The sequence below is a fragment of the Accipiter gentilis genome, chromosome 16 (genome assembly GCF_929443795.1).
Source record: "Accipiter gentilis chromosome 16, bAccGen1.1, whole genome shotgun sequence".
Lineage (NCBI taxonomy): Eukaryota > Metazoa > Chordata > Aves > Accipitriformes > Accipitridae > Astur > Astur gentilis.
Window position 1 is genome coordinate 713417 of NC_064895.1, and position 25514 is coordinate 738930.

The 25514-nt window shown below is 66.7% G+C and overlaps 4 protein-coding genes across 4 annotated transcripts; 1 reads left to right on the forward strand and 3 right to left on the reverse strand.

The window, feature by feature from the left end:
• Positions 1-192: 192 nt before the first annotated feature.
• On the reverse strand, positions 193-9793 carry RAB5B (RAB5B, member RAS oncogene family). The gene is made up of 6 exons (XM_049818896.1): positions 9686-9793; positions 4105-4379; positions 3402-3553; positions 3075-3197; positions 2860-2953; positions 193-2439 (listed from the first exon to the last, which is right to left on the reverse strand). Exons 2-6 carry the CDS (start codon positions 4265-4267, stop codon positions 2324-2326), a joined length of 648 nt encoding a protein of 215 aa, XP_049674853.1. The 5' UTR covers positions 4268-4379; positions 9686-9793; the 3' UTR covers positions 193-2323.
• A 989-nt stretch (positions 9794-10782) lies between these two features.
• On the reverse strand, positions 10783-13645 carry CDK2 (cyclin dependent kinase 2). The gene is made up of 7 exons (XM_049818889.1): positions 13497-13645; positions 13342-13419; positions 12909-13029; positions 12658-12828; positions 12443-12544; positions 11620-11823; positions 10783-11521 (listed from the first exon to the last, which is right to left on the reverse strand). Exons 1-7 carry the CDS (start codon positions 13610-13612, stop codon positions 11417-11419), a joined length of 897 nt encoding a protein of 298 aa, XP_049674846.1. The 5' UTR covers positions 13613-13645; the 3' UTR covers positions 10783-11416.
• Positions 13646-14784: 1139 nt separating this feature from the next.
• Positions 14785-19049, forward strand: PMEL (premelanosome protein). Its single transcript, XM_049818838.1, has 12 exons — positions 14785-14910; positions 15790-15918; positions 15996-16142; positions 16223-16363; positions 16439-16600; positions 16692-17087; positions 17194-17472; positions 17584-17967; positions 18047-18131; positions 18251-18453; positions 18532-18619; positions 18760-19049. Exons 1-12 carry the CDS (start codon positions 14847-14849, stop codon positions 18917-18919), a joined length of 2238 nt encoding a protein of 745 aa, XP_049674795.1. The 5' UTR covers positions 14785-14846; the 3' UTR covers positions 18920-19049.
• Positions 19050-19185: 136 nt separating this feature from the next.
• DGKA (diacylglycerol kinase alpha) lies at positions 19186-25416 on the reverse strand. The gene is made up of 24 exons (XM_049818837.1): positions 25274-25416; positions 24838-24913; positions 24443-24519; positions 24201-24333; positions 24038-24118; positions 23893-23942; positions 23756-23830; positions 23550-23669; positions 23337-23454; positions 22590-22678; positions 22019-22138; positions 21839-21937; positions 21650-21739; positions 21477-21550; positions 21295-21369; positions 21114-21199; positions 20942-21031; positions 20692-20852; positions 20530-20594; positions 20346-20436; positions 20065-20257; positions 19855-19975; positions 19719-19779; positions 19186-19588 (listed from the first exon to the last, which is right to left on the reverse strand). The coding sequence occupies exons 2-24, from the start codon at positions 24905-24907 to the stop codon at positions 19490-19492; spliced, it is 2238 nt and encodes a 745-aa protein (XP_049674794.1). The 5' UTR covers positions 24908-24913; positions 25274-25416; the 3' UTR covers positions 19186-19489.
• Between the last annotated feature and the right edge of the window lie 98 nt (positions 25417-25514).

A 25514-nucleotide genomic window follows, 5' to 3' on the forward strand; every position in this document is an offset into this window, starting at 1 on the left:
GAGCCGTCGCTCCGCGACGACTCCGGCTCCTGCCCGGTGCCAACAACCGGGGAAGGTGGTGACCAATTCACCTACCCCCCCCCCCCCCCGCTCCCAAATCCCTCCCTGAGCACACAGAGGGTTGTTTTTCTTCCCCCTCCTTTTCCTGCTGTTTGGTTTTACTTCCATTAAACACAGCGGTAAATCCAAGGGTTGAGTTTCTGTTACCATGATTGTTATTTAAATGCAATGGAGGAGCTTTCTCAAAGCCAAAAAAAAAAAAAAATAATAATAATTATCAGAGAAGAAGGAAAAAAAAAAAAAAGAGAAAAAAAAAAAAAAAGTGAGAAAAGCTGCAGTGTCCCCATTTGGTCCAGGGTTTTGGCCAGAAGATGGTGGGGGGAGAGGTGGGGCTGCCGGCATGGGCTGGGGGGGGTCTTGGGAGGGTTAGGGTCACCGTGGTGGGGGAAATGGGGTCCCCAGCCCCACTAGGCACGGTCCCTGGTTAAATACAAGTCACCAATTCGGTGGGGGGGGGGGGGGGGGGGGGGGGGGGGGAGAGGGGGCTCTGTCAGCCGGACCCTGGCACAAGAGAAGACACAACCGTTGCCCATGCCACAGCACGAGGCTCTGCTGGCACCGGTGCGGCATGGCGGCACCAACTCTGCCAAGGGGTGCAAGTAAAGCCAGACCCTCCTTGGGGGGGGGGGGGCGGGGGGGCTGCCCCACAGCAGGGGCCAGTGGGGAGGCTTCATATGAGACAGGTCCCTCCACCCCACAGCCACAGCCCCAGGAGCAAACAGGTCCCACATTGACCCACAGCCCTGGGGGCTCCCCAGAGCCCCCCACCCTCCAAGCAAGACCCCCAGGATGGGGGCAGGGGACAGAGCAGCCCCACGGACAGAGCGGGGTGCTCCTGGGCAGGTGCTGGGAGTGACAAGATCCAGCCTTGGCCGGGCAAACACCGGCTGCCGTGCTGGGACCCATGGCGCAGGCAGTGCTGCCCTCCACAGACACGCTGCCGCTTTGGGGTGTCCCTGCTTTGGGGTGTCCCCTTGCCTCACAGCTCCCTGACCAGAGTCACCTGCGCATCACCCAGGGGTGCTACCTGCCTCTCTGCCCCCCTCCCCAGAGAAGGGGGGGGGGGTGTGTGTGTCTGTGGGGCCCTTCCACTCTGCTGCTGGGACCAATCGACCGATGGCACCCGGTAACATCCTGACTCTCCCGAGCGTGGCCGCACTGTGACCGAGGATTTCTCCAGCCAAAAAAACTCCTTTGGGAAAGCAGAAGCAAAACTAAATCAGCATGGTGCCTCCTTCCCCCTCCACCGCCCCTGAGGGCTTGGGCCCAACAGGACCAAAAGGAAAATAAAAAACCAAGGTGCATCTTAATGGGACATTTCCATGACTAAAGTGCAAACCAGAGACATCCCTCGCCTGCTGCCGGCCCGGGGACAAACCGTGGAGCGAGAGAAGAGATTGACGGGTTCGGCACCACCAGCGTGGCTGCTCGCACCCCAACCGCGTCAGGATCACCGGGGGGACATGGCTCGTGGGGCGGCTGCAGCGGTGACGCGCAATGGCTCTATGGGCGAAGGTGGAGTGGTGGGGAAGGGTCACCAGTGGTGGCTTCATGGCAATCAGTGCTCCCCCCCCCCCCCCCCCCCCCCCCCCCCGACACCCCCCCTCCCCCTGTAAAAAGCCCCCAGGCACTTCCGATCCTCCAGCAAAAAAAGGCCACCTAGGAAGAAATTAAGGACACTGCAGCTTTCCTACCCCCCAACAGCCAAACAGAAGAAACAGGAGAGGGGGGGAAAAAAAAAAAAAATAAAGAAGAAATCCATGACAGACCCCCTCGGAAAAATCCCGTGCTTTCCGGAGGTCTCTGGTTCCAGCTGGCTTGCCACAACGTGAACCTCCGAGGCCGATGCTGCCACCTCCTCGGGTCTCTCCCCACCCCAGCTCTACGGGGAGGGTGGAAGGAGAGATGTTAACAGGAACCAGATTTACCAAAGCAGAGAGGGAGGTGGGAGAGGGAGGAAGATGGAGGGAGAAATCAGAATATTAGGTCGCTATTTGCACCTATAATACAAAGTGAAGAAGAGTTTGTTTTTTTTGGAAGTTAAGTCCCCGGCTGATCTAGTTCCACTGCCTTCGGGATGGTGGTAACGGGTGTCTGGTGGTGGTCTTGAAGCATTAAAAAGTGCAGTTAGAGGGAGCTCTCGGGAGGGTTTTGTTTCAGACGGGTTTCTCGGTGTGCCGTTATGGAGGTGAGGTGTGGTGGACGGGGATGGAGGTTATATCTTAGCTCTTCCTCTCACGCGGGTGCTGGCGGAGGCCGCCCTTTAGTTGCTACAACACTGGCTCTTGTTCTGCTGGCTCTGCTCGTGCAGGTCCACGCCTCTGCTCCTGCCCGCCGCTCCGCTCGTGCTCTGGGGCTCGCTCTTTGGCAGCTTCTTGGCTGGAGGGGGAAGACAGGCGAGATGGTGGCGGGAGCGGGACGGGGGCTCGCTCTGCAGCACAGCCCCACTGCTGCTGTAGCCCGAGGGACCCGGCAGGACCCTGCCTTGAGCACAGCAGAGACTCTGGAGCCACCCCAGCTGCATTGACAAGGCCCACGCGCTTCCCCAGGGGAAAGAGCAGTTTCCCCTCAAGCCGCTCTCGCACTGAGCATCAGCCTTGGTGCTCAGCCCTGGCAGCAGCACTGCAGCCCATGGCGCAGCCACTGCCGGGCCATGAGGAGCTGCGCTCACCAGAGGGCAGGACAGGCACCAGCTCTGCTCAGCCTCCCAAAAAGCTCGGGGAGGGCGGGGGAAGCTACGCCCCAAGCAGACCTCCTTAGAGCCCAGCCTCGCCCCCCCAGCCGCTCCTGGAGCCTCACCAATGGCCAAGAAGAGGTCGTTCACATTCATCGCCGTCTTGGCCGACGTCTCCATGAACAATAGGCTGTTGTCATCTGCGTAGGCCTGCGCTTCCTGGAAGAAACATGAGCGGCCGGGTGAGGGTCTGGCGGCTGAAGCCCCAGCACATCTCCCGTGGCGGGGGACAGGCAAGGGAGCTCGCACCAGCCCAGCAGACCTTTGGGCCAACACTTACTTCATATTCCACCATGCGTTTGCTGGCCAGGTCAGCCTTGTTGCCCGCGAGGGCGATCACGATGCTGGGGCTGGCTTGTCTCTGCAGCTCCTTCACCCATGTCTTCGCCCGTGCAAATGTTTCCTAGGAGCAGAGGTGGGAACTCAAGGCTCGTCCCACCGCTGGGCTGCAAGGCGGGTGTTTTAGAGGGACCCCCACCACAGCAAGAGCCAGCCCCGACTCCCTGCGAGGAGACGGCCCCCAGTGGAGCCCCCCCTGAGCCGCTCCCGGGCAGTTTAACCAAGGTGCCTCACGCCTGGTAGCCAGGAGCCCGGATGGGGACCCTACCTGGTTGGTGATATCATAGACCACAATGGCAGCTTGTGCCCCCCGGTAGTACATCGGGGCCAGACTGTGGTATCTCTCCTGGCCGGCCGTATCCCAGATCTCAAACTTTACCGTTGTGTCATCCAGGCAGACGGACTGTGTAAGAAACGCCGCTGTCGGGAGAAACAGGCGGCGTTAGCATCACATTAGCCACCCCCGCTGTGGGCAGGAACCCTCCCCGCACTCCCAGAAGGGATGTGGACCTGGGTGCACCCCGACCCCGCAGCCGGCTCCAGGACCAGCTGGGTGGAGGAGGAGCCTGTTAGTCGAGCCCGTATGTCACACCGAGCCCAGGTTGCCGAGAAAAAAATGCCAGCTGCTCCGCGCGAACGGTGTGCTTATCAGGGGATTGGCAAGGACTCCTGTGCCGAGGGACTGCCGTGTCCACTGAGGCGTCACCACCCACTGCCACGAGACCACAGGACGAGGTGTGGGGACTGCTGCTAGAGCCCAACTCGCACACGGAGCACCAGCTGCCAAGCGCTCGCACACCTAGTCACCATACTGTGGCTGCAGGGTAAGGGCTCAGAGCCCGACAGGGGCTTGTATTTAACGGGAAATAAAAACAGCGCAAGGCAAAGCCGTGGCAACGGGACTGCGGGCTCCTGACAGCATTACTCGAGGGTGCGGGACTACCCATGACGGGCGCCTCTTGCCGACTCACCACCGATGGTGCTCTCCTGGTACTCGTGGAACTGGCCCTTGACGAAGCGCAGCACCAGGCTGGATTTCCCCACCGCCGACTCACCCAGCAGCACCAGCTTGAACTGACAGATTTTACTGGCTTGGGACTGCCCGTTTGGCCTGGCGGCTCCTCGGCTGGTCATGGCCTGGGTGCTGCTGGCGCCGAGCGCCCTCTTAACTGGAGAGCCGGGAAGGCACCGAGGCGTCCGCGCGGAGCTGGGTGCAGGGTGCTGGCCTTTGATCCACTCGGCTGTCCTGGAAGGAGGAGAGAGTTGTTGGTGTGCTGAACGCACACGGTGCAATACCCCTGCGTCCCCCTGGGACCGTACTACGACCACGGAGACAGGCTTTGCTGAGCTTTAGCAGGCAAAACTCTTCTCGCCTCAAGCTAGAACATGGTCCTCGTTACAGGGTCTTTCCCCAGGGTCTCTCCCCCCATGTGGGGTCTTTCCCCAGGCACCCCACAGCCACACATGGCACAGACCCGCAGGCCACAGCTCCGCTCCCGGAGCCTCTGTTCCAGAAGGATTTCACGGAGCAGTAAATCGGTCGGTAGGAGCTAATCCGTGAGCCAGGCGGATGGGATCCTCACGGCCGAGGAGGCTGGGAGTGAGTCAGCAGTCCTCCCAGCCCTCCCGCTCCCAGCCGTGGCGAGCAGCCCCCGGGCCAGGACACACCATGCAGCTGAGCTGGGGCAGCGGGGAAGGGGCAGCAGGAGAACGGCTGGCCGGCAGCGAGCAGCTCCAGGCCTGGACTGCTCTTGTTTATGCGGCAGCTGGGGGAGATGCCACAACAGCTCCAGCTGCCTCCCCGCCAGCCGGCTGGGAGGAGGGGTTGGAAACAAACTCCCCAGCTCTGCCGTAAAGTTCCTGAGCCCTGGTTTGTTTTTTTTATTCCCTGTTTTCGCTTTGTTTTCCACGCTGGACTTGAGCGGCAGGGGTCTGACAGAGCCACTTGGGCTGGAGGTGCGGACTGTATCCTCCTCCGGGATAAAGCACGGCTGCAGGCAGCCAGCCGCATGCCCCACCAGCACCAGCACGACGTCGGCTGGGCAGCTCTGCTGGGCTGGAGTTGCCCGCTGCCCAGCAGGCAGCTGGTGCTCACGGTCCCTGCCCGCAGAGCAGGCTGCGCACTCAAATCCAGGTGTCAGCAAGATCAAGCACAGCATCCGGAACGACACGGCTCCTCAAAGCCCAAGGGGGTGGGCACTGAACCTGGGGGTCACTGGGCAGCCGGAGTTTTGGCTTCTATGGTTCACATGCCCAGAGAAAGTGGGAGAATGCAGCATTTGTATTTTTCTTTAGGAGCTAATCTCTCTCTCCCTTGTAACACTCCAGTCCCAAGGTTGCGGGGCTGCAGCAGAGATTTGTCTGCGCCGGCAGGAGCAGGCGGGCAACTGGACGAGGATTGCAGAGACCAGAACCAACAAGCGGAAAGTTGTTTGTTGCCAGTTCCCCTTCCCCATCTGCCTGAAGACGTAAGCAGGGCTAAAGCAAGACAAGCTCAGCAGGAAACACTCACTAACCACAGCACTTGTGTGGCACGGACCTTGGCCCAGCCATTCCCGGACCCCTCCAGGAGAAAGGGGATTGCTCTCACCTCCCCCTGAGGTGCAGCAAAGCCCTGGAAACACAAACTCATCAGTACGATACTCGCCCGGGCACAGGGAATGCCGCCTCCCTCCTACAGCACCGCTCGGGAGAGGGAACAGCTCGGCAATGGCCTCGGCAGCATCCTAAGCACGGCTCGGCACGACCCGCTGGGAAGCAGCCGGTGCAGCCCAGCCTGCCAGACTCCTGCCAATTCTCTTTGGTTTGATCCAGAAAGGCATCAGAACTCACACAGGATGAGGCCAGGCATGAATGAAGTTCAGGATCGCTCCAGCCAAGCGTTACTCTCACGAGCTTAGAGGGAGGGCTAAAGATTTTACAAGTATTTACAACTATTCTGAGCAGAAATCACCGTGCCAGCAGCAACGCAGCCCATGACGAGGCCAGGGCAGGGCGCAGGACCTGCTCCAGCAGCAGCACCAGGACACAACGATTGTTTCAGCTCCAGCCACCCTTGAACCCCAAAGCACGACAGGGAGCCCAGCTGCACCTCACCAGGACCAGCCACCGCAGCTGCCCCAGCACCTCACGGCTGCCCAGAGTCAGTGCAAGCCCATCATGGCTACGACCCGCAGCTCAGCCCTCGGCCTTCCTCTGCCAGCAAGAACAGCTCCTTCCCTCACCAATATTGTGCTCCAAAGCAACCACTGCTGGAATCTGCTTTGGGAAGAGATCCGCCTCCCCCTTTCCAACTCTGTTCTCACTTTCCTTCTCCAGCTGAGCCCAGCGCTGCCAAGGCCAGTCCCTTCTGCAGACCAGGAGCAACAGCCTCGCTCCCAAGCTGGCCCCAAGCATGCCCTGGCTCCCTCCTTCCTCAGGGTGACTTCCCTGCCGAAAGTGCTCTTCTCACCCAGCTGTGCTGCACCCCACTGCTATTTTGGCAGCAGCCCAGGCTCCTGGCAAGTGCAGAGGTTGAAGGCGCTCACACAGACCCCAGCCACAGCCCCAGTCCCACGACAGGAGGCAGGAGTTCAGTCCGCAGGGAACTCAGCACCACCACGCTGTTAGATCTCCACCACCCGCTCGTCGGGGATTTACACCACCGTTGTCCTGCTCTGCAGCTTCAGCTGGAGCCGCGTGGCAAGCGCCCGGAATAGACTCTGTGCTTATTTATACAGGATGAACTGCCAGGCACCCGCAACTGCGGATGAAGGGCTCCAGCTTGGAGGAGGATGGTCCCGGCACAGGTGAGCGGTGAGGCCCCAGTACAGGGACCAGCTGGGACCCCCGACCACGGGGACTGGCCAGCTTCACCAGGCACCCGGCCTCATGCCACACCTCTCCGATGGCAGCCATTCAGCGCAAAGCCCAAGTCACCTTTTCCAGGACCTCAGGAGCCATGTGGATCCTGGCCATCTGTGGACCCCTAGCATTGCGTGGGTCTCCTCATCCTCCTCCTCAGGACAGCAAGGTGGGAGCTGCCTCCTCCACACCGCTCAGGTGGGTGCTCCAGGGAGAGCTCTGCACGGACCGAGCTCCTGGACGAAGCCATCACTGTCCCATGAAGCCACCGGCTGCTGGGAGCACTCCAGGGTTTGCTGGAGAAATGGCCCCGAGGCTTCGGCTGTCCTCACCCAAGCCGCTGATGTCCAGGGCTGGACGGCTCCGTCCTCACCCCCCTTCGCTCAGCAGCACCCCGAGTCACTGCTCAAGCACAGCCAGCCCTGGAAGGAGCCACTTCTCCTGCCCAGGAGCTCCTTCAGGATACACACGCTGAAAGCACAGTGACATGAAATCCCGCCCACACCAGGGCTCCAATGAGGGATTAAGGAAAATACAACCACCCGAATTCAGCTTTGCTCAGACGAACCTGGGCTTCAGAAGATCCACAGACCCCCAGGACAACCAGATATTCCCACTAAAACATCACCGCACCAGGTGAAAGTTGACTCCGTCGATCTATAGAAGTCTGCAGCTATTTTTGGCGCGCTTTCGTGTCACGAGCAATTACTGTTAGCTGCTGGTTAAGCGAGATTTATGGTGCGACATGGCAAGCACCAACAACCACGAGCGGAGCTAGAAAACTTGCCAGGATGAATCTGCTCCTCCCCTGCCGTGGCAGCAGAGGCTTTCCCTGGCCGAGGGCTGTGCCTGCGCCGGCAAATGGGTCGACCGGTGCCTGATGAGGTTCAGGGAGTCTGAGGCCGCCTCGCTCCGTCTCCTCCCAAACGCCGCCCAGTACAGCCCTTCCCAAACAGGATCCCAAATGCTCCCACAGCCTTCTCGTGCCGCTGGGACGCAGCGTTCGGAGGCAGTGACTCGCACGCCTGCCCAACCACCAGCTGCCCGCATCACCAGGCCTGCTGACCCCCGCGGCCAAGTACGCCGAGGGCTGCACCGGCTGAACTGTGCTTGGGAGAAGGGGGCATCCTTCACAGGGGAGGGTTGCAACAGCCCGTCTGGGCTAACTGCTTTCCTGTTGCCAGCGATACTTTTCCTATGTCCCAATCGCGCTCAAGCAACCACACAGAGGCACGCAGGGGCTTGGGCCGCCATGGATTTACCCAGCCAGTGCCAGAGGGCTCCTGGTTACGGTGGGAGCCCGGCCTTTGCCGTGCAGGCAGACAGCTCGGGCTGAGGAAACTCCAGCTCGCGGAGCAAAGCTGAGCTGGTACAGGCCAATGAGCATTGTACAAAGTCATCCCATGGCTCTCATCATTAGGTATCCCTCCTTAATGAAATATTAAGATCTTATGACTCAGCCAGCTCCGACGGCTCGGTGACGTGAAGGTGTCGTCAAGCTCCCACAGAGGACGGTGGAGACCCAGCTCTCCCCCAACCCACGTGGCACATAAAGCCTGCTGGTCACAGCTGCCATACACAAACCATCGCGCGGCAAAGCCGGTTCACAGCCCTGGTCAAGGGACAGGCTCCAGCCCTGCTCGGCTGCATGCCATCCCCCCACGCTTCAGCCAAGATAGCACCGACACGGGCTCAAGGCCACGCGGGCGAAGCTTCCCATCCTCCCAGGAGGGATCCAGGCCCCGCTCCGGCACCGACACTGCAGGTGCCCAGCACAAACAGCGAGTCCTGCACGGACTCGAGGGATCCAGCCTGGCCTGACACCCACAGCTGGGGGTGGGGGGGGACAGGGATGGCACCACTGCCGGTGACGCCCTTTGGAAGAGGAGCCCAGCGGGCAGCTTCTCAGAGAGGAGAACAGCATTTATCGATCCGCTCTTCCACGACAGCGCCGGGTCCCTCCATCTTCCACCGATTTGGGCAGCTCCCGCCCTGTGCTGGTGGGCTCAGCGCCAGCTCGGGCAGCCCCGACTGAGACCCTGCATGCCACGGACAGGTCGCTCGCCCCATTTTTCCCCCCCAGGGTGGCCGAAGCCACAGCCCAGGAGCCAAACCCACGGACGGGTCAGCGCCTCTGGCGGATTTCCTCAGAACCAGGCGAGGCTCAGGAAGCCCAAGCTCCGGGTGAAGATGCCGGGGAAGCCCCTGCTGCTGGAGGAGCCGTGGCTCCGACACGGAAACCGGTGGGAAAGTCGAAAAAAGCGTCAGACATGGGTCCCGTTAGGGCGGCCTGGGAGACGGGCAGCCCCAACGGCGAAAGCCGGGGCCTCTCCGGAGCCTTGCACCCTCTGCCCGCGCCCACCGGGACGGCTCGGCCTGGCGATACACCAGCCTGGCTGACACGGAGGGTGGAACAGGAGCCGGGAACCTCCCCCCGCAGCCCCCTCCCGACGGGAACCCCGTCGTGCGGGGCCCCGATCCGCAGGAAGGGAACGGCGGACCCCCACAGCGGGGGCCGGGGAGTCTGGGCGGGCAGCTCGGGGCCCTGGGCCTCCCCCAGAACGGGCGGCAGCCGACCCCCCCCCACCTCAGCCCCAGCTCGGCCTGGGGGTACCCGACCCCCTCCTCCGCACCCCCGGCCCGGCCCCATCCCCGAGACCCCCCGGGCCCCGCCCGGGCCCCGGTACGAGCCCCGAACCCCCCCGGTACCTCGGCGCCCGGCCCGGCCCTCCCGTCGCGGCCCCCCAAGCACACAAACAGCGGCTCAACCAAACCCTCCTGGCGCGGGCGGGATTAAGAGGGGTTTCAGCCAATCGGTGAAGAGGAACCGGGCAGAGGGCACGCCTCTTCCTCTCGGCAGGGCCAATGGGAAAGGGGGGAGAGGGTCAGCGCCCCACCCCGCGTCGGAAAACCAATCGGCGGCGGAGAGCGGGCGGATGGGCAGTAGGCTGGCCAGTAGAGGTGAGGAGAGCGGCCAATGGCCGGGGGAGGAAAGTCGTGAAGAAGGCGGGGATTGAGCTGAGTGACGGGGCGTGAGGCCAACGGGAGGCGCCACCGCGCGGGGGGGCGGCACCAACGACAAATAAGGTGACCTAAGGGGGAGGACCCTCGCAGCAGCGGGAGCCAATCGGAACGCAGCAAGCCCCGCATGGCCCAATCAGTTGGCAGAAGGCTCCCGACTCGCCCAACCCGAGGCCAGCGGCGCGATGAATGACGCGACCGCTGGGCGGTGCCTCGCGGCCAATCACAGGCGCTGCTTCTCGTAATTGACGGTCCGGAGGACATCGGCCGGGAGGGCGCGGGGGCCGCTGGGAGCTGCGACCTCTGACCCGCCCCCGGCGGCTGCTCCGCGGCCCTGAATGCGGCAGCGCCCTCGCCTGCCGGGAGGGAGGGCGGAGCCCGGGGCAGCCAATAGCGGCGCTCCAGAGCGCAGGTGGGCGTGGCCACTTACGGGCGTGGCAGAGGGGAGTGGCCTCGCCGCGGTGGGCGGAGCCAAGGCCCGGGGAAGCTCCCCACCAAGCTGGGGTTGGGGTTGAGGGGGGGGGGGGCCTAGAGACACGGGGGGGCTCCGAGGGGGTCTATGGGGGGGCCAGGCGCCATTCAGGGCCCAACACCTATGGGGGGGTGGACGGACATGGGTGGGAGAAGCCCCTCTGGGGGGGCCGGGGGGGAGACAGGTCCCATGGGGTGATGGTGTCACAGCCAGCCCCCCCCCCCCCCGCCCCACATACCTCCCCCCCCCGCCCCCGCAGGCGCCACACAGAGTTTGACATTCGGTACGAAATTGCAGAAGTTACAAAGTCGACGAGAAACCCGCGGCGGGGTGGGGGCTCTAGGGGACACACGCTTTGCGGGGAAACCCCCATCACCCCCCCTTCGGGGGCAAAACTCCCTTCCCGCGCCTGTAGGGCAGTGAGGGGGGAGCGTATGGGCCCCCCCGGGGCTTCACCCCCAGCCCGTGCCGCGCTGAGGGACAGTGGGAAAGAAGAGGATGAAGATGGGGGAGAGGAAGGCGCTTTACCCCCCCATGCCGGTCCCAGGGCCCCCGCACCCCAAGGGGCCATAAGTGCCAAAAGTCCGAACAAGGGGGGGGGGGCCTCGCCACGCTGGGGAGTGGAGCAGGACGGTCCCCGCTCCCTGTCCCCTGGGGGGGCCGCCTGCGCTCCAGGGGGACCGTGGCAGCTGGGGGGGGGGCTCTGCCCAGAGCAGTCCCGGGGGTGAGGGCAGGCAGGAGGCGCGGGAGGGATCCCGAGCCCCCAGGGACAGATGTCAGCTCTCACAGTGCGGGGATGGGGGTTCCATTCAGGAGGGGGGGCACAGCAGGGAGCGCCCCCCCCTCCCCCCAACTCCAGACCCTCGGTGGGCAGCAGGCAGCTGCCGGTCCCATCCCGAGATCCCAGCGAGTGTGGGCAGGGTCCGGGGGGGACATGGTGGGGCCGCTCAGAGGCGCAGGTGGGGGACGGCCCTGGTGACGTCGCGGAAGAAGGGGTGTCCCAGCGCAGCCTTGGCCGAGATCCTCTTGTTGGGGTCGTAGTGCAGCATTTGCTGGGGGGGGAGGAGAAGGGAGGGAGGGGGGGACAGTGAGGGAGGAGGGGTCCCCATCATCCCCCACGTCCCCATTCCCCCCCCAAGCCCTCGCTCACCGCCAGCAGCTTCCGTCCCTCCTCATCCAGCGGCGGCACCACTTTGCCGAAATCCTGCCGGGCCCATTTGGGGAAACTGGGCTTGTAGTCAGGCATGGCGGTGACGCCGGGCCAGGCCGCCTCGTCCGGCGTTCCCAGCGTGCGGAAGATGCGGAAGAGCTGGTCGATCTCCGAGTCCCCAGGGAACAGAGCGCGCCGGGTGATCTGAGCATGAAGGGGGGGGGAAGAAGGAGGGTCTGCCGGGGGGGCCGGGGACACCCCCGCGGGGGAGTCGGGCATCCTCGAAGTGCCCCGTGACGCCGGGGTTCCGGTGACCAGTTGCACCCTGAGACGTCCTGCCCTTTCCAAGCTAAAGGTCACTGGACGGTGGACGGGCATGGGCCCCCCCACCCCGGGGTGGGAATCACACGGAGCCCCCACCCCGTGAGCTCTCATGCCAGCCCCTCGTGACCGTCCCTGCAGCGGGAGCGGATCCCGGTTTCCCTGGGGAGCGCCGGACGCTGCGGTCAGCCGCGTGACGTGGACCCCAAGGTGGAGGGAGAGCTCATATGATGCCCGGCCAGCGTGGCCCCCTCACCAGCACCCACAAAGCCCCTTTTATTCCCGGGGTGCTGCGGCCAGCGTCAGCACTGTGTCCCGGTGACGTCAGGGCTGCGCCCTGGGGAACCACGATGTCACCGGGACAGGACGGGCAGAACCCACCCAACAGATTCTGGGCTCGCCCCGATGCATGGGGAGCCCGGTGTCACCCCGGGGGGGGGTTGGGGGAGGGGGTTTGGGGCCGGGCACCCCCCTACCCGTCGCCTCGCGGTCGGTCACCCACCATCTCCGCAAAGATGCAGCCCAAGCTCCAGATGTCAACGGCCGTCGAGTAATACTTGCAGCCCAGGAGGATCTCGGGGGCTCGGTACCAGAGGGTCACCACCTGCCATGGTGGGGCACACGATGGGCAACCACGTCCCATCCCATCCCCCTGCCAAACCCGCCCTCCCCAACGCCCCCCCATCGTCACATTCCCCCCCCCCCCACAACACCCACCTCGTGCGTGTAGGTGCGCACGGGCACCCCGAAGGCGCGAGCCAGGCCGAAGTCGGCCAGTTTGATGGCGCCGTCGGCGTTGATGAGCAAGTTTTGGGGCTTGAGGTCGCGGTGCAGCACGCGGTGCGCGTGGCAGAAGGCCAGGCCCTGCAGCAGCTGGAACAGGTAGCTCTGCGGGGACAGGGGGGTTCAGCGGGGCCAGGAACCCCCCCACCCTGCTCCACCGCCATCGTGCTCCCCCCCCCCGGCACCTTGATGAGGGGCAGGGCGATGCCGCTGATGGAGGAGGAATCCATGAACTTCTTCAGGTCCTGGTGCAGGAACTCGAAGACCAAGTAGAGCTTGTTCTCCGTGTGGATCACGTCCAGCAGCCTGGGGGAGCGCGCATTGCCTGGGCTGGCGCCAGGGTGGGGGGGGTGGCGGCCACGGGACCCCCCATGGCCATGGCTCTCCACGGGGGTCCCAGCAGCCGCAGGATTTTGGCACGGCCACGGCTCCCCACAGCCATGGGGTTTGGCATGGCCACGGCTCCCCACGGCCCCGGGGGTCCCCCTGACCCCCGCCAAGGCACCGCTGGCACAGAGCCAGGCCCACGGCATGGCTGGGCTCTGGAGACCCCCCCCCACCCCCCCGCACCCCCGGCCCCCTCGCTCGTGGGGTCCCTGGTGTCCCGTCCCCACTCACTTGACGATGTTGGGGTGGTTGAGCTCCTTGAGCAGGGAGATCTCCCGGATGGCCGTGCTGGGGACGCCCTCGGTCTCCCTGCGGGGAAGACGGGTCAGTCCCGGTCCCCGGTGTGTCCCCCCCGTCTCCGGTTCCCGGTGCCCCCCCCCACTCACGTGTCCAAGCGGATCTTCTTGAGTGCCACCACCTCCCCCGTGACCTTGTTCCGGGCCTTGTACACGACGCCGTAGGTGCCCTCCCCGATCTTCTCCACCTTCTGGAAGTTCTCCATGGGGGGGGCACGGGGGGGGGACGGACACACGGGGACACGGGACCGGGCGGCGGCCCCGGCGGGGGGAGGGGGGTGGGGAATGCCCGAGGGCGGTCCCGGGGTGGGGGTGTGTGTCCCGGGGGGGGGGGGGAGTGTCCCCGGGGGGGGGATGTCCCCGGGGGTCCCTGGGGGGGGGGGAGGGGGGGTCCCGGGCGCGCGCGCGGCGGGTGGAACGATCGCGGCCGCCGCTTCCCCCCCGCGCGCAACAATGTTCCCGCGGCCCCGCCCGCGCCGCTTCCCGCCTTCCGCTGGCCACGCCCCCCCCGCCCCGACCCATTGGTCGGGATCGCGGTGTCGTAGCGGGCGGCGCGGGAGATCCCTTAAAGCGACAGGCGCGAAGGGAAGGGGGGGACCGGGGCGGAGACGCCGCTGGGTCACCGGGCGGGGACGGGACCGGACACCGGAGGAACCGGCACGGGCTCAGAATCGGCCCCCCCCGGGGGGGATCATGGAGGGGGGACGACGCACACGGGACGCGCGGGGTTTTCGGGGTGCTCAGAGGTCCCTCACACGCCATTCCCACGGGGACGGTCCCCCACGCACCATCCCACGCCCGCAGACCCCCCACGCGGCTGCCGGGCACCGGTGGGGACCCCCCCCCCCAGCCCCGGGTGGGACCCTCCGGGCTGGCGCTGGGGCCGGTTGGGAGCTGGAAACAGCCCCCCCCTCCCCCCAGCAGGAATGGGTGGGGGTCCCTGTGTCTGTCCAGGATCGGGGTCCCCCTGTGTACGTGCGGGATCGGGGTCCCCCTGCCTGTGCACCCCACCCTGCAAAACGGGGTGGCCTGGGGCTCGGTGGGTGGTGGGTCCCTGTCACGTCTATATGGGGCCAAATCTGTGACCCTGGGGTCACCCAGACAGTGCTGAGAGTGGGGGGCAGCCCCCCCCCCCCATTCCCCTCTCCGAGCTGGGGGCGGGGGGTGTCTCTGTGTCCCCCAAGAAGGACCCCACCATTCCCACCCCCCTCCCAGGCAGAGCCGGAGCGTGTGACCGGGGGGGGGGGGGCCGCACACACATGCACACACGTGTCCCAATGCAATTCAAGTTGGGGGGGGACCAGGTTCCTTCCCCCCCCCCCCCCTTTTTGGGGTGGGACTATGCAAACGAGAACCCCTTCATATCCCCCCCGTCCCCGTCCCCTTCGCCTCTCTACCCCGGCGGAGCCCGAACGTGGGGGGGACGAGGACGGTGGGACCATGAGGGTGCACGGGGTGATCGTGGTGCTGGGGACCCTCCTGGTCTTGGCTACGGCTCAGCGGCGTAAGTAGGGCTGGGGGTCCTTGGGCGGGGGGGGCAGCATCCAGAGCCTGACACGGGAGCAGTCAGAATCGTCCCGGCCAGCGAGGGGGCTTGCGGGATCCGAGGGCCGCTGCGCCCCAGATGTCACGAGCCCCCTCGCTGGCCGGGACCATCCCCATCTCCCTGGGGATTATGGGGTCCATCAGTAGGAGCGGACCCCCCTCTCAAATCCAAATCACACGGGGAGCAGGATTAGACCCCGCTAATCCCATGGGTGGGGGCTGCTTGGAGTACACGGAGGGGACTCGGTGTGGGGTCCCCATCCCTTTGTGGATGTTGGGGGAGACTTACAGCCCTCCAGGAGTGGGGTGGGATGTGGGGGTCCCCATCCCTCTGTGTTGGTGCTGTAAATGGGGAGGGGACGCCCATCCATCTGTAAATGCAGGACCCCCATCCGTCTGTGAGGGAGGGGAGACGGAGGGGACCCGGTAGCCCCCTGCGAGTGAGGGGACATGGGGGGAACCTGGCAGCTCCTTTGGAATGGGGGGGGGACATGGAGGGGACCCGGCAGCCCCCTGCGAGTGGGGGGCCGTGAGGAAGGTGCTCAACTCGTCCTGCCCGGGGCTGCCAGCGCCGGCTCAGCTGAGAGTCACATGAAAAGGCTTTGGGCAGCATTCGACGCCATGTGATGGGCTTTGCCCTGCGCGTGGCTTGGCCCGAGCCCGTCACGTGGACCCCAGGGTCCCCAAGGGTCCCTGCGGTCAGGGGGGGACCCGGCTGGACACCCCGTGGGGTTGGCAGCACATCACCGGGGGTCTTCCCGGCTGGTCGGGGTGGTTGGCGGCCACCCCGCGCCAGCGCTCTGGGTGCCACATGCACCCTCTCACCCTTCTACCGCAGGAGCCGGTGGCCGGAGCCGTGGTCGGAGTCAGCCCTGGAGCGGGCGGCCGGCACCTTTCCGGAGCTGGGACTCAGGGCTGTACCGGCCGTGGCAGGAGGGGACGCCACGACAGCGGGACTGCTGGCGAGGTGGGTGCCGGGACGGGCGCCGGAGACCGTGCTGGCCTTCGGCGCCATCCCTGAGCCACTGTCCCCGTGCCTGGCAGGTGGCGATGTCACCTTCGACATCAGCAACGATGCTCCCACCATGGCGGGTGCCGAGGCCACCTTCTCCATCGCCCTCCGCTTCCCCAGCACCCAGGCGGTGCTGCCCGACGGCCGCGTCGTCTGGAGCCAGAACTGCACCGTCAACGGTCAGCGCCCACCCAAACCCCCCCCACCAGCACCCAGACCCTCCACGCCGTGCCACCCCCTCATCCTCTGCTCCCTGCAGGCACCCGCGTCGCCCAGGGTGAGCCCGTCTTCCCGGAGCAGCTGGCCGAGGGCACGGATAGTGTCTTCCCCGATGGGCAGCCGTTCCCCCCCAGCGCCAGGGGCAAGCGTGGAAAATTCGTCTACGTCTGGTGGACGTGGGGTAAGGCCGGCACCGACCCCCGCCGGGGTCCGGGGGGTCTCCGAGGCGGTGTCTGACCTCCCCCCCGTCCCATAGGGCGCTACTGGCAGGTGGTGGATGGTGCCGCGTCCCAACTGACGGTGAGCACGGCGGGGGTGCCCCTTGGCTCCTACACCATGGAGGTGGTCGTCTACCACTACCGTGGCCGCCAGAAGTTCATCCCCATCGGCCGCGCCAGCACCCAGTTCAGCATCACCGGTGGGTGCTGGGGATGGGGGGGTGGCAGGGGGACCCCAGCAGGGAGGGCGAGCTGACGGTACCCCATGTGCGTGTCCCGTTCCCCCCATAGACCAGGTGCCCTTCGCGGTGGACGTGGCGCAGGTGCAGGACACGGCGGAGGGCGACGGGCGCTTTGTGCGTAATCGCCCCGTGGCCTTCACCGTGCGGCTGCACGACCCCAGCCGCTACCTGCGCGACGCTGACATCTCCTACTCCTGGGACTTCGGGGACCAGAGCGGGACCCTCATCTCCCGCAGTGCCACCGTCACCCACACCTACCTGGAGACCGGGTCCTTCGACGCCCGCCTGGTGCTGCAGGCGGCCATTCCCCTCAGCCCCTGCGGCACCTCCGCGGCCCCCGTCGTGGACCCCACCACCAGCTCGCCGCCGTCGGCGGGACCCACGGCCACGCAGCCCGTTGGCACCACACCAGGGGAGCGGAGCACCGCCGGGACACCCAGCACCGGTAAGGGAGCACGGAGCAGCCCCCATCTCTACAGGTGCTAGGTGCCCGGGGGTCCCAGGGGCACCCCCTGCGAGGAGTACCCTCCCCATCCTTGCTCTGCTCGCAGCACCCGCAGCCTCCAGCTCGCCAGCGGAGCCCACGGGGGGATCGGTGGCTGTGCCCTCGGACCCCGCTGTCGCCGAGCCGTCGGACGCCACCGTCACCGAGCCTGTCCTCGTGGCGCTCAGCACCCTGGCGGATGCTGCCGGCGGAGCCGCGGGTACCGACCCCGCGGCCGTCTCTGCTGCAGCGTCCACGGACCCCCTGCTCCCCACCTCGGAGACTGCAGCCGGGGACGTGCTGGGCACCTCGGCCCCCGCAGCCACGGAGGGAACAGTGGCTGCAGGTGGGTGCTCCCCCCACGTCAGGGGGTGACGGGCCATGTCTGGGGGGTCCCCGAGGGCTCAGTCCCCTCGCCCTTCCACAGCCTCTTCCCTGCCTCCTGCTTCTCCTGCAGATGCGGCCACAGCTGGAGCCACGGTGGGAGCCACAGCTGGAGCAACAGCAGGAGCCACAGCTGGAGCCACGGTGGGAGCCACAGCTGCATCTGTAGCTGTGACTGCAGCTGGAGCCACAGCTGGATCCACAGCTGAATCCCTGGTTGAAGCCACAGCTGGAGCCACGGCTGGAGCAACAGTGGGAGCAACCGTGGGAGCCACGGCTGTATCCCTTGCTGCTGCCACAGCTGGAGCCACAGCTGGAGCAACAGCTGGAGCCACAGCTGCCCCCGATGGCACTGCCGAGCCACTGGTGCTGGTGAAGCGCCAGGCACCGGCCGCCGATTCCACCGGCTGCATCTTGTACCGCTACGGCACCTTCTCCACCCAGCTCAACATCGTCCGTGAGTGCTGGGCTGGGGGGCCGGAGAGGGGGGCTGGGGTGGGGGGCTGAGCCCGCTCTGACACCGCGTCCCTTTGCAGAGGGGATCGAGAGCGTGGCCATCGTGCAGGTGGTGCCAGAGAGCAGTGAGAACAGTGTGGAGCTGACGGTGACGTGCGAGGGGAGGTGAGGGCAGCCGGGGCTCCGGCCGGCAGCCCCGGCACAGGGACGGGATAGGGACCACGCGTTGGGGCTGGGGGGGTGGTGGGGGTGGTGGTCCACAGCGGTCTGACCCCTGCCCGCAGCCTGCCCGAGGAGGTGTGCACCGTGGTGGCGGACGCTGAGTGCCAGACGGCGCAGACGCAGACGTGCTCGGCCGTGGCACCGGCCCCCGGTTGCCAGCTCGTTCTGCGCCAGGACTTCAACCAGTCTGGCCTCTACTGCCTCAACGTCTCCTTGGCCAACGGCAACAGCCTGGCCGTGGCCAGCACCCGCGTCGCCGTCGGAGGTGGGAGTGGGGCCTGGGGGGGCTGGACGGGGGGGTGTCCTGTGGGACCGAGGGGTGCTGAGCTGCCTTTGCCCGCAGGCGCTGCCCCGGCTGCCGGCAGGACCACGATCTTTGTGGGGCTGGTGCTCATCGCTGCCGCCCTGGGCACCGCTGCCTACACCTACAGGTCAGGATGGGGGGGTGTACCGCGGTGACGGCGGGGGCGGGGGGGCACGGTGGCATCCGGGGTCCACCACGACCTGGGGACTGCCGCCACGGTCCTGCCAGTACGGGCGCTAACCCTCTCGCTGCATCTCTGCCCCACAGGCGCGTGAAGTACAGCCCGCTGCTGGCCGCGGCCCCCCCGGCCCCCCGACCTCGAGGCTGGCTGCCCCCCAGCTCTACCCTTCGCCTCCTGCTGCATCAGGTCTTCAGGGGGGCCCCCACTGGCGAGAGCAGCCCCCTGCTCCGTGCCAACACAGTCTAGGCCCCCCCCCTCCCCCCGTGCCACCCCCCTGCCTGGCCCGAGCCCCCAGGACCGGGGGGGGGGACCGTGGGTGGTGGTGGGGGACACGTGGCTCTGGTCTTGCCACCACCGAGATTAAAGGCTCAGCTCAGCCAGGGCCTCCGCCTGGTTGTCTGTCTTGCGGGGGGGGGGGGGGGGGTTTGGGGGTCCGGGGCACCTGCATCCTGGTGGGGGTCTGGGGCTGAGCCCCCTGCCCCCCCCCCGGTCGGCACAGCCAGCGTCGGTCTCACCACCAGCTTTATTACTGCAAGAGGCACTTGAAACTGGGGGGGGTAGGCAATAAATAGGGTGGGGGGGCCCGGTGGGGTGGGGGCCTCCAGCCACCGTGGCACACACAGGCACAGAGGGGTCCTCGCGCAGCCCCCCAGCACCCTGGCATGGCACCCATGGGCTCCAAGCACCCCTGGATGGGGGGGGGGGGGGGCACAGCTGCTACCCGCCACTGCTGGGAACACATGGATTGGGGGGGTTGGTCCCATGTCCCCTGCTGGGGCGCAGCTCGGGGGGGTCTCCCCCCCCATCCTGGGCCCCTCAGGCCTCGGGGGGGCCCTTCTTAAGGCCGAAGAAACTGGAGGAGCGGTGCGGTGCAGCCATGAGCATTGGCGTCTGGTTCTTGTGGGTGATCTTGATCTGCAAGAGAGAGGCCGGGGCTGGGGGGGCCAAAGGGGGGCCCCCCACACCCTGGGGGGTCCCCAAGGTGCTTGGCCAGGGTTGGGGGCCGCCGGCTCCCTAGGGCTTGGGGGGGTAGGGATCGACATACCGTGCAGGGCGGCTGCATCCAGGGCTCCCCATCAATCTGCATGGGCAGGGGCTTCAGTGTCCTGCAAAAAACACCCCCCCGGCTCAATCGCTGCCACGGCCTGTCCCCCCCCCAACCCCCGGCCCCCCCAGCTCACCGCAGGGTAATCTCGGAGCAGGTCGCCAGCCGCTTGCCTGCGCTCTTCAACCCGGTGTAGATCTGCCCCATCTCCAGCACCCCCTCCAGCCCCACCACCTCCAGTCGCCGGTCGCTCAGATCTGGGGGGGGGAGCAAAGTTGGGGGGTCAGGGCGGCGCAGGGGGACAAAGAAGGAGGAGGAGGAGGGTTCTCTGCACTGCCCCACGCACCCTGCACGCAGGTCTTGAGGGTCTCGGCGTCAGTGATGGCCGGGGGGGGCTGCCCGGCGCTCGGTGCCTTCCTCGCCTCTCCAAGCGCCCGCTTGGTCTCGCCCCAGAGGTTGGAGCCTCCGTGCATGCTGGGGATGTTCAGCACCGCCAGTCCCGCCAGGGACCCGCTCAGGTCCAGGGGGGTCCCGCAGCACTGTTGGGGGGCAGGGGGGGCACGTCAGGGGAGGGCAGGGCAGCCCCGGCCCCCCCAACCTCCCGCCCCAGGATGGGGGACCCCTCACCTCCACACTCAGACACTCCTTGAGCTTCTTGCAGGTGGCGAAGATGGTCTCGGAGGTGGCGAACTCAAGGTACCACAGCTTGTTCTTCATCCTGGGGGGGGGGGACAGACATGACGTGGGGCGGGGAGGCCGGGGGGGGACACGGGGACATGCCATGGGGACAGCCCCATCCCACCCCCCTCACCTGCTGTTGAACTTTTCCGGGTACTTCTCCCGCATGACGTGGAAGCGATGGGCGATGGAGGCATCCTGGGGGGTGGGGGTGGGGCCAGAGGAGGGGTGAGGTCCTGGGAGGGGGGGGCTGGGGGTGTGATGTGCCCCCCAACCCCCCCCTCGCCCCACGCACCACTCCGATGGAGAAGTAGTTGTTGATGATCTCATAGGGCACCGGGTCCCCCGCGGCTGCCGGGTCCTCGGGCAGCACCTGCAGCTGCCATCGGTCCATCTGCACCAGGCTGCTGCTCTCTATCTCCCGCAGGATCTTCACCAGGTCCTCCCCCGTGTACCCTGCCATTGGGGGGGCCAGGGGATGGGGTGGGTGGGTGGCTGGGGGGTGCATGTGCGTGTGTCCCCCCACCCCATCCTGCCCCACTCACCTCCCCCCCAGCGCAGGCAGCGGGCCAGGTCGTTGCCAGTCCCCAGGGGCAGCACGGCCACGGGGGGCCGGCAAGGCAGGTTGGCTTTATCTGCAAGGAAAGGGGGGGATCAGGGGGGACGAGGAGGGGTCTGGGGGGGGCAGCACCCACCGGCGGGGTGGACAGCACCCACCGATGGCATCCAGGATCCAGCCCACGGTGCCGTCCCCGCCGCACACCAGGATCCGAAAATCTGGCACGTCCCGGAAGAAATTGAGCCTGGGAGGGAGGGAGGAATGGAGGAAGGGGGGGTCAGGGCAGGGTTGCCCCCCCCTCCCCGGGCACCCCACTGCCTCCCCCCCAGACCCACTCACCCGGGGGTGGGTCCTCCCTGCTGCAGGTTATAAACCTGCCGGGGGTTGAGCAGATACTGGAACTTCCGCAGCACCCTGGGGGGAAAGGGGAGATGGGGGGGCTGAGGGGGGGCCGGGCGGCCATCCCCTCCCCACTGGGCCACCAAAATGAGCCCACTCAGAACCCCCAGGCTCCCCCTTACCTCTCTCCCTGCTTCCCTCCGCTCTTGGGGTTGACGAAGACGAGGAGCGGGTGGGTGTTGGGCACGGGGCTGACCTGCGGGGTAGGGGGTTGCGGGGGGGTGAGGGCTCTGCCCTGGCCCCAGGGATGAGGGGATGCAGGGGGGGGAAGCGGGGAGGGGGACACCCTGCTCACCCGCAGCGCCTGGCCCTCAGGGGTGGTGAAGACCTGTGGTGTCTCCTCCGCCGGCGTCCCGCTGCCGTCCCTTTGGCTGTCCTGCCTCTCCTGCCAGCACCGGCGGCAGCCCCAGCTCAGGGGGGGGCCTGGGGGCACAGCCCCCCCTGCAGGGGGTCCCAGCAGCATCCCGGGGGGGGGGGCACTCACCAGCAGGACGGGGTAGATGGCGGCGGGGGGCAAGATGTGGTCCCGCAGGATCCCGCAGTCACAGGCGGGGGGCACGAGGGGCAGGCACTCTTCGTGGATCTGGGGGCAGAGTGGGGTGAGGGGGGCCGGGGAGGGGGCCAGGAAGACACCCCCCTCCCACCGCCGCAGGGCTGCGCCCACCTTCAGGTGACACCAGACGCAATGCAGCCCCGTCAGGCTCTGGAAGCTCTTGATCTTCTTCTGGCACTGGCCGCACTTACTGGCCTCGCAGCCACCCTTCACCCAGACATGAGCCTGGACCTGCGTACAGCCCCCCCACGTCACCCCGCATGTCACCCCCCCGATGGGGGGCCGGGGGTAGCTCAGACACTGGGTGTCCCCCTCCCCCATGTGGGGTGGGAGGGGTGGATGGGTGGACAGACGGACAACTGCGCAGCCAGATGCATGACTTGACGGAGGGGCGGGCGGACAGACGGGCGGGCAGAGGAGGTGGCTGGGTGGGGGGGGGAGGAGCAACGGGCAAGAGGCCAGAAGGATGGGTGGGTGGACAGATGGATGGACGGACGGATGCACGGATGGACAGGCAGATGGATGGGACAGGCGGATGGACAGATGGATGGACAGGCAGGTGGATGGACAAGCGGATGGATGGACAGGTGGATGGACGGACACGTGGACGGACGGACAAGCGGATGGACGGGCAGACAGACGGACAGGCGGATGGACAGGCGGCCGAGGGGGGGCCACTCACGCCGGCCTCCTTGCGGGACTTGGCGTAGGTGCTGATGCAGCTGGGGGGGGCCCGGCGGGCGCAGCGCTCGTGGACCGTGAACTTGCAGACTGGGGGCGGGGAAACGGGGATGGGGGCGGGGCTCAGCCCAGGCCCCGCCCACGCACCCGGTTCCGCCCCACCCACCACTCCCCCACGCCCCCCCAATCAATCACAGCACCATCACATCCAGCCGGTCAGCCAATAGCAACCCACCCTCGCAGCTGAATGGCTGGTTTTCAGGTGGGTGGGGCTTATGTACCGACCACACCCATATGGGTGGGGCAGGGCGGAGCTTTCCCCATAGCTGGGGCAGGGGGGGATTCTCCTGCCACAGCTGGATCCGGAGCATCCCCATCCCTGTCCCCATCCCCATCCCTGTCCGGGTCGGACCACCATCCCAGTCCCCACCAGTGCCCCCGTCCCCACCCTTGTCCCCATCACGATTCCTGTCCCCTCCCCATCTCCACTGCATCCCCGTCCTGCTCCCGGTCCCCACCCTTATCCTGGTCCGACCGCCATCCCTCTCCCATCCCATCCCCGCCATCCTCACTGCATCCTCATCCCCATCCCCATCCCATCCCTACCGCATCCTCATCCCTGTCCCTATCCTGGTCTGACCGCCATCCCCATCCCGTCCTTATCCCGTCCCCATCCCTATCCCCGTCCCCGCTGCATCCTCATCCCAATCCCCATCCCGGTCCAACCGCTGTCCCCATCCCCGCTCACAGGTGCAGCACAGCCCCTGCTTGCGCAGCCCCACCAGCAGCGTCTCGCACACGTTGCAGTACACAGGGCGGTTGAAGTGCTTCAGGCGCCACATGTGCTGCCCGTCGTCCTTCATGTGCTGGGGGACGGATGGATGGACACGGACACAATTAGGGGGGCCCCAGCCAGGCAGAGGGGGGCAGGGGCCCGGTGCGGCGGCACCCGGGTACTCACCACCTCCAGGCCCAGCAGCACCAGCAGCGGGATGTTGGTGACCCCCCCGCGGAGCCACTCGGCCAGCGACACCGTCCCGCTGCCGTCGTAGTCGATCTCCCGCATCATCTCCTGCAGGATCTGGGGGAATGCTGGGCTTCAGCGGAGGTGGGGGGAGGGGGGCACAGACGGCCCCCCACCCATCCCAGCATCCCAGCCCCACTCACCGGCTTCAGCTCCGTGACGTCCCAGTCCAGGTACTGGGCCACCCGCATCATCTGGGTGATGATCCGATCCACCTCCTGGGGGGAGAGTGTCAGCGCGGGGGGGGGCTTGGTCGCAGCCCCCCCTGCCCGGTGCTCACCGAGCTGTCCAGGAGCCCGTTCCCATCCTTGTCATATAGCTTGAAGGTGACTGCAGGGGGGGACACAGCAGTGTGAGGTAACCCTGGCAGGTCCCTGGGGACCCCCAAGCTGCCCTCCCCCACCTGGGGGGACCCCCCAACTCACACTCCAGCTTGTCCTCAGGGCGTCCCCCCTCCAGCAGCGAGAAGTAGCAGGAGACATCGTTAATGCAGACGAGGTCACTGCCTGCGGGGAGAGACCGTGATGAGACCCTGGGGGTACCCTGGCCCCCCCCACCCCCCCCGCACCCCACCGGCCCCCCCCTCACCATCCCGGCTGCCCAGAGGTGCCGCGGCCCCACTCTGGAAGGAGGCGAAGAGATGGCGGCAGAGCGGCTCCGGAATGTCGTCCGCTTCGAGGTAACTCCTCAGGAACAGCGTGAACCCCTCAAAATCGACGCACTGGTGGGAGGGGGGGCAGAGTCAGGATGGGGGGGGGGCAGCATGCAGCCGACCCCCCCAACAGCAGTGCCGTTCCCAGGAACACACCGGTGGGGTGCCGGGGCCTCACCTCTCCCTGGCGGTGCCGCGACAGGGTCCCGCTGCCATAAAAATCCTGCAGCACGTCCTGCACCTTCCTGCTGCTGTCTGGAGAGCGGAGACACCGACGAAACCGCTCCAGCGCATGCACACGCGTGCACCCACCCCGCACACACGCATGTACCCACCTCGGACACACATGTGCGCCCACCTCGGACACACGCGTGCCCAACCCGGACACGCGTGCAAGTGGGCAAATGCGCATTGGCACAACGTGCGAGGCCGCCCACCCACGCCCGCGTGCGAAAGCCGCCGCCGTGCACGAGGCTGCCGCGGAACGCAAACGTGCGAAGCCCCCCCAGGTGTGCGAGGCTGTGTAAAGCCCCCCCACCATCCTAGAACACCCACAGCCCCCCCAATACTTACAGTCCAGGTATTTCTGCAGCTGGGCAAACTCCTGGGGGCTAAGGGTAGCCCAATCCCGGTTTTCCTCCATGGCTGCCTGTGGGGAGAGGTCGTGATAACGGGGACGCCCACGGTTCTGCGGCGGGTGACGGGAAAGGGGGTGCGTTGGGGGCGTCCGCCCCCAACGCACCCCCTTTCCCGTCACCCACCGCAGGCCCGGGGGGGGTCTACGGTTCCGCACAGAGCCGGATGCCCGGGGTGGTGGTGGGGGGGGATGAATTTTGAACCCCAGCTGGCAAAAAAAAAAAAACCCAACCAAAAAAACCCCATAACACCCGTTTGGGGATGGGCACTCATGGGTGACGGGGAGGAGGGGGGGGCGACACGGATACCCCCCTCCCCAGTGTATTTCCCCCCCCCCCCCCCGGCCCAGTAACTCCCGCTTCCCAGCCCGTACCTGTCGGGTCCCGGCAGCCGTGGCTGGGCCCGGCCCCGTGACATCACGGCCCGACGGGGCGGGGGCGGCACCGGCACCGGTGTGGGTGTGGGAGGGGGGCACCCCCCCATCCCGGGGTTGGGGGATACCGCGGTCGCCATGGAGATGGACCCTTGACGGGGAGGGGGGTGGGGGGTGTCTGGCCTCCTATCCCCCCCCGGCGGGGGATGCCATGGCAACCTCGAACCTCTGGGGGGTGGGG

Bases quoted from the DNA above. Each gene is read 5' to 3' on its own strand.
- RAB5B (XM_049818896.1), bottom strand. From the start codon at position 4,267: ATGACCAGCCGAGGAGCCGCCAGGCCAAACGGGCAGTCCCAAGCCAGT. The intron at 3,198-3,401 runs GTAGGGTCCCCA...CTCTGCTCCTAG, and splicing joins TCTATGATATCACCAACCAG to GAAACATTTGCACGGGCGAA. The intron at 2,440-2,859 runs GTGAGGCTCCAG...TTCCCCCTCCAG, and splicing joins CGACCTCTTCTTGGCCATTG to CCAAGAAGCTGCCAAAGAGC.
- CDK2 (XM_049818889.1), bottom strand. From the start codon at position 13,612: ATGGAGAACTTCCAGAAGGTGGAGAAGATCGGGGAGGGCACCTACGGC. The intron at 13,030-13,341 runs GTGAGTGGGGAC...GCGCTCCCCCAG, and splicing joins AACCACCCCAACATCGTCAA to GCTGCTGGACGTGATCCACA. The intron at 11,824-12,442 runs GTGGGTGACCGA...CTTCATGCTCAG, and splicing joins GCTGCATCTTTGCGGAGATG to ATCACCCGGCGCGCTCTGTT.
- DGKA (XM_049818837.1), bottom strand. From the start codon at position 24,907: ATGGAGGAAAACCGGGATTGGGCTACCCTTAGCCCCCAGGAGTTTGCC. The intron at 23,455-23,549 runs GTGAGTACCCGG...TCCGTCCCCCAG, and splicing joins TGCTGCTGGGCCTGGAGGTG to CACATGAAGGACGACGGGCA. The intron at 21,200-21,294 runs GTGAGTGGGTCT...CCTCCCTCCCAG, and splicing joins CAGGGAGGACCCACCCCCGG to GCTCAATTTCTTCCGGGACG.
- PMEL (XM_049818838.1), top strand. From the start codon at position 14,847: ATGAGGGTGCACGGGGTGATCGTGGTGCTGGGGACCCTCCTGGTCTTG. The intron at 17,088-17,193 runs GTAAGGGAGCAC...CTCTGCTCGCAG, and splicing joins CGCCGGGACACCCAGCACCG to CACCCGCAGCCTCCAGCTCG. The intron at 18,454-18,531 runs GTGGGAGTGGGG...CTTTGCCCGCAG, and splicing joins CACCCGCGTCGCCGTCGGAG to GCGCTGCCCCGGCTGCCGGC.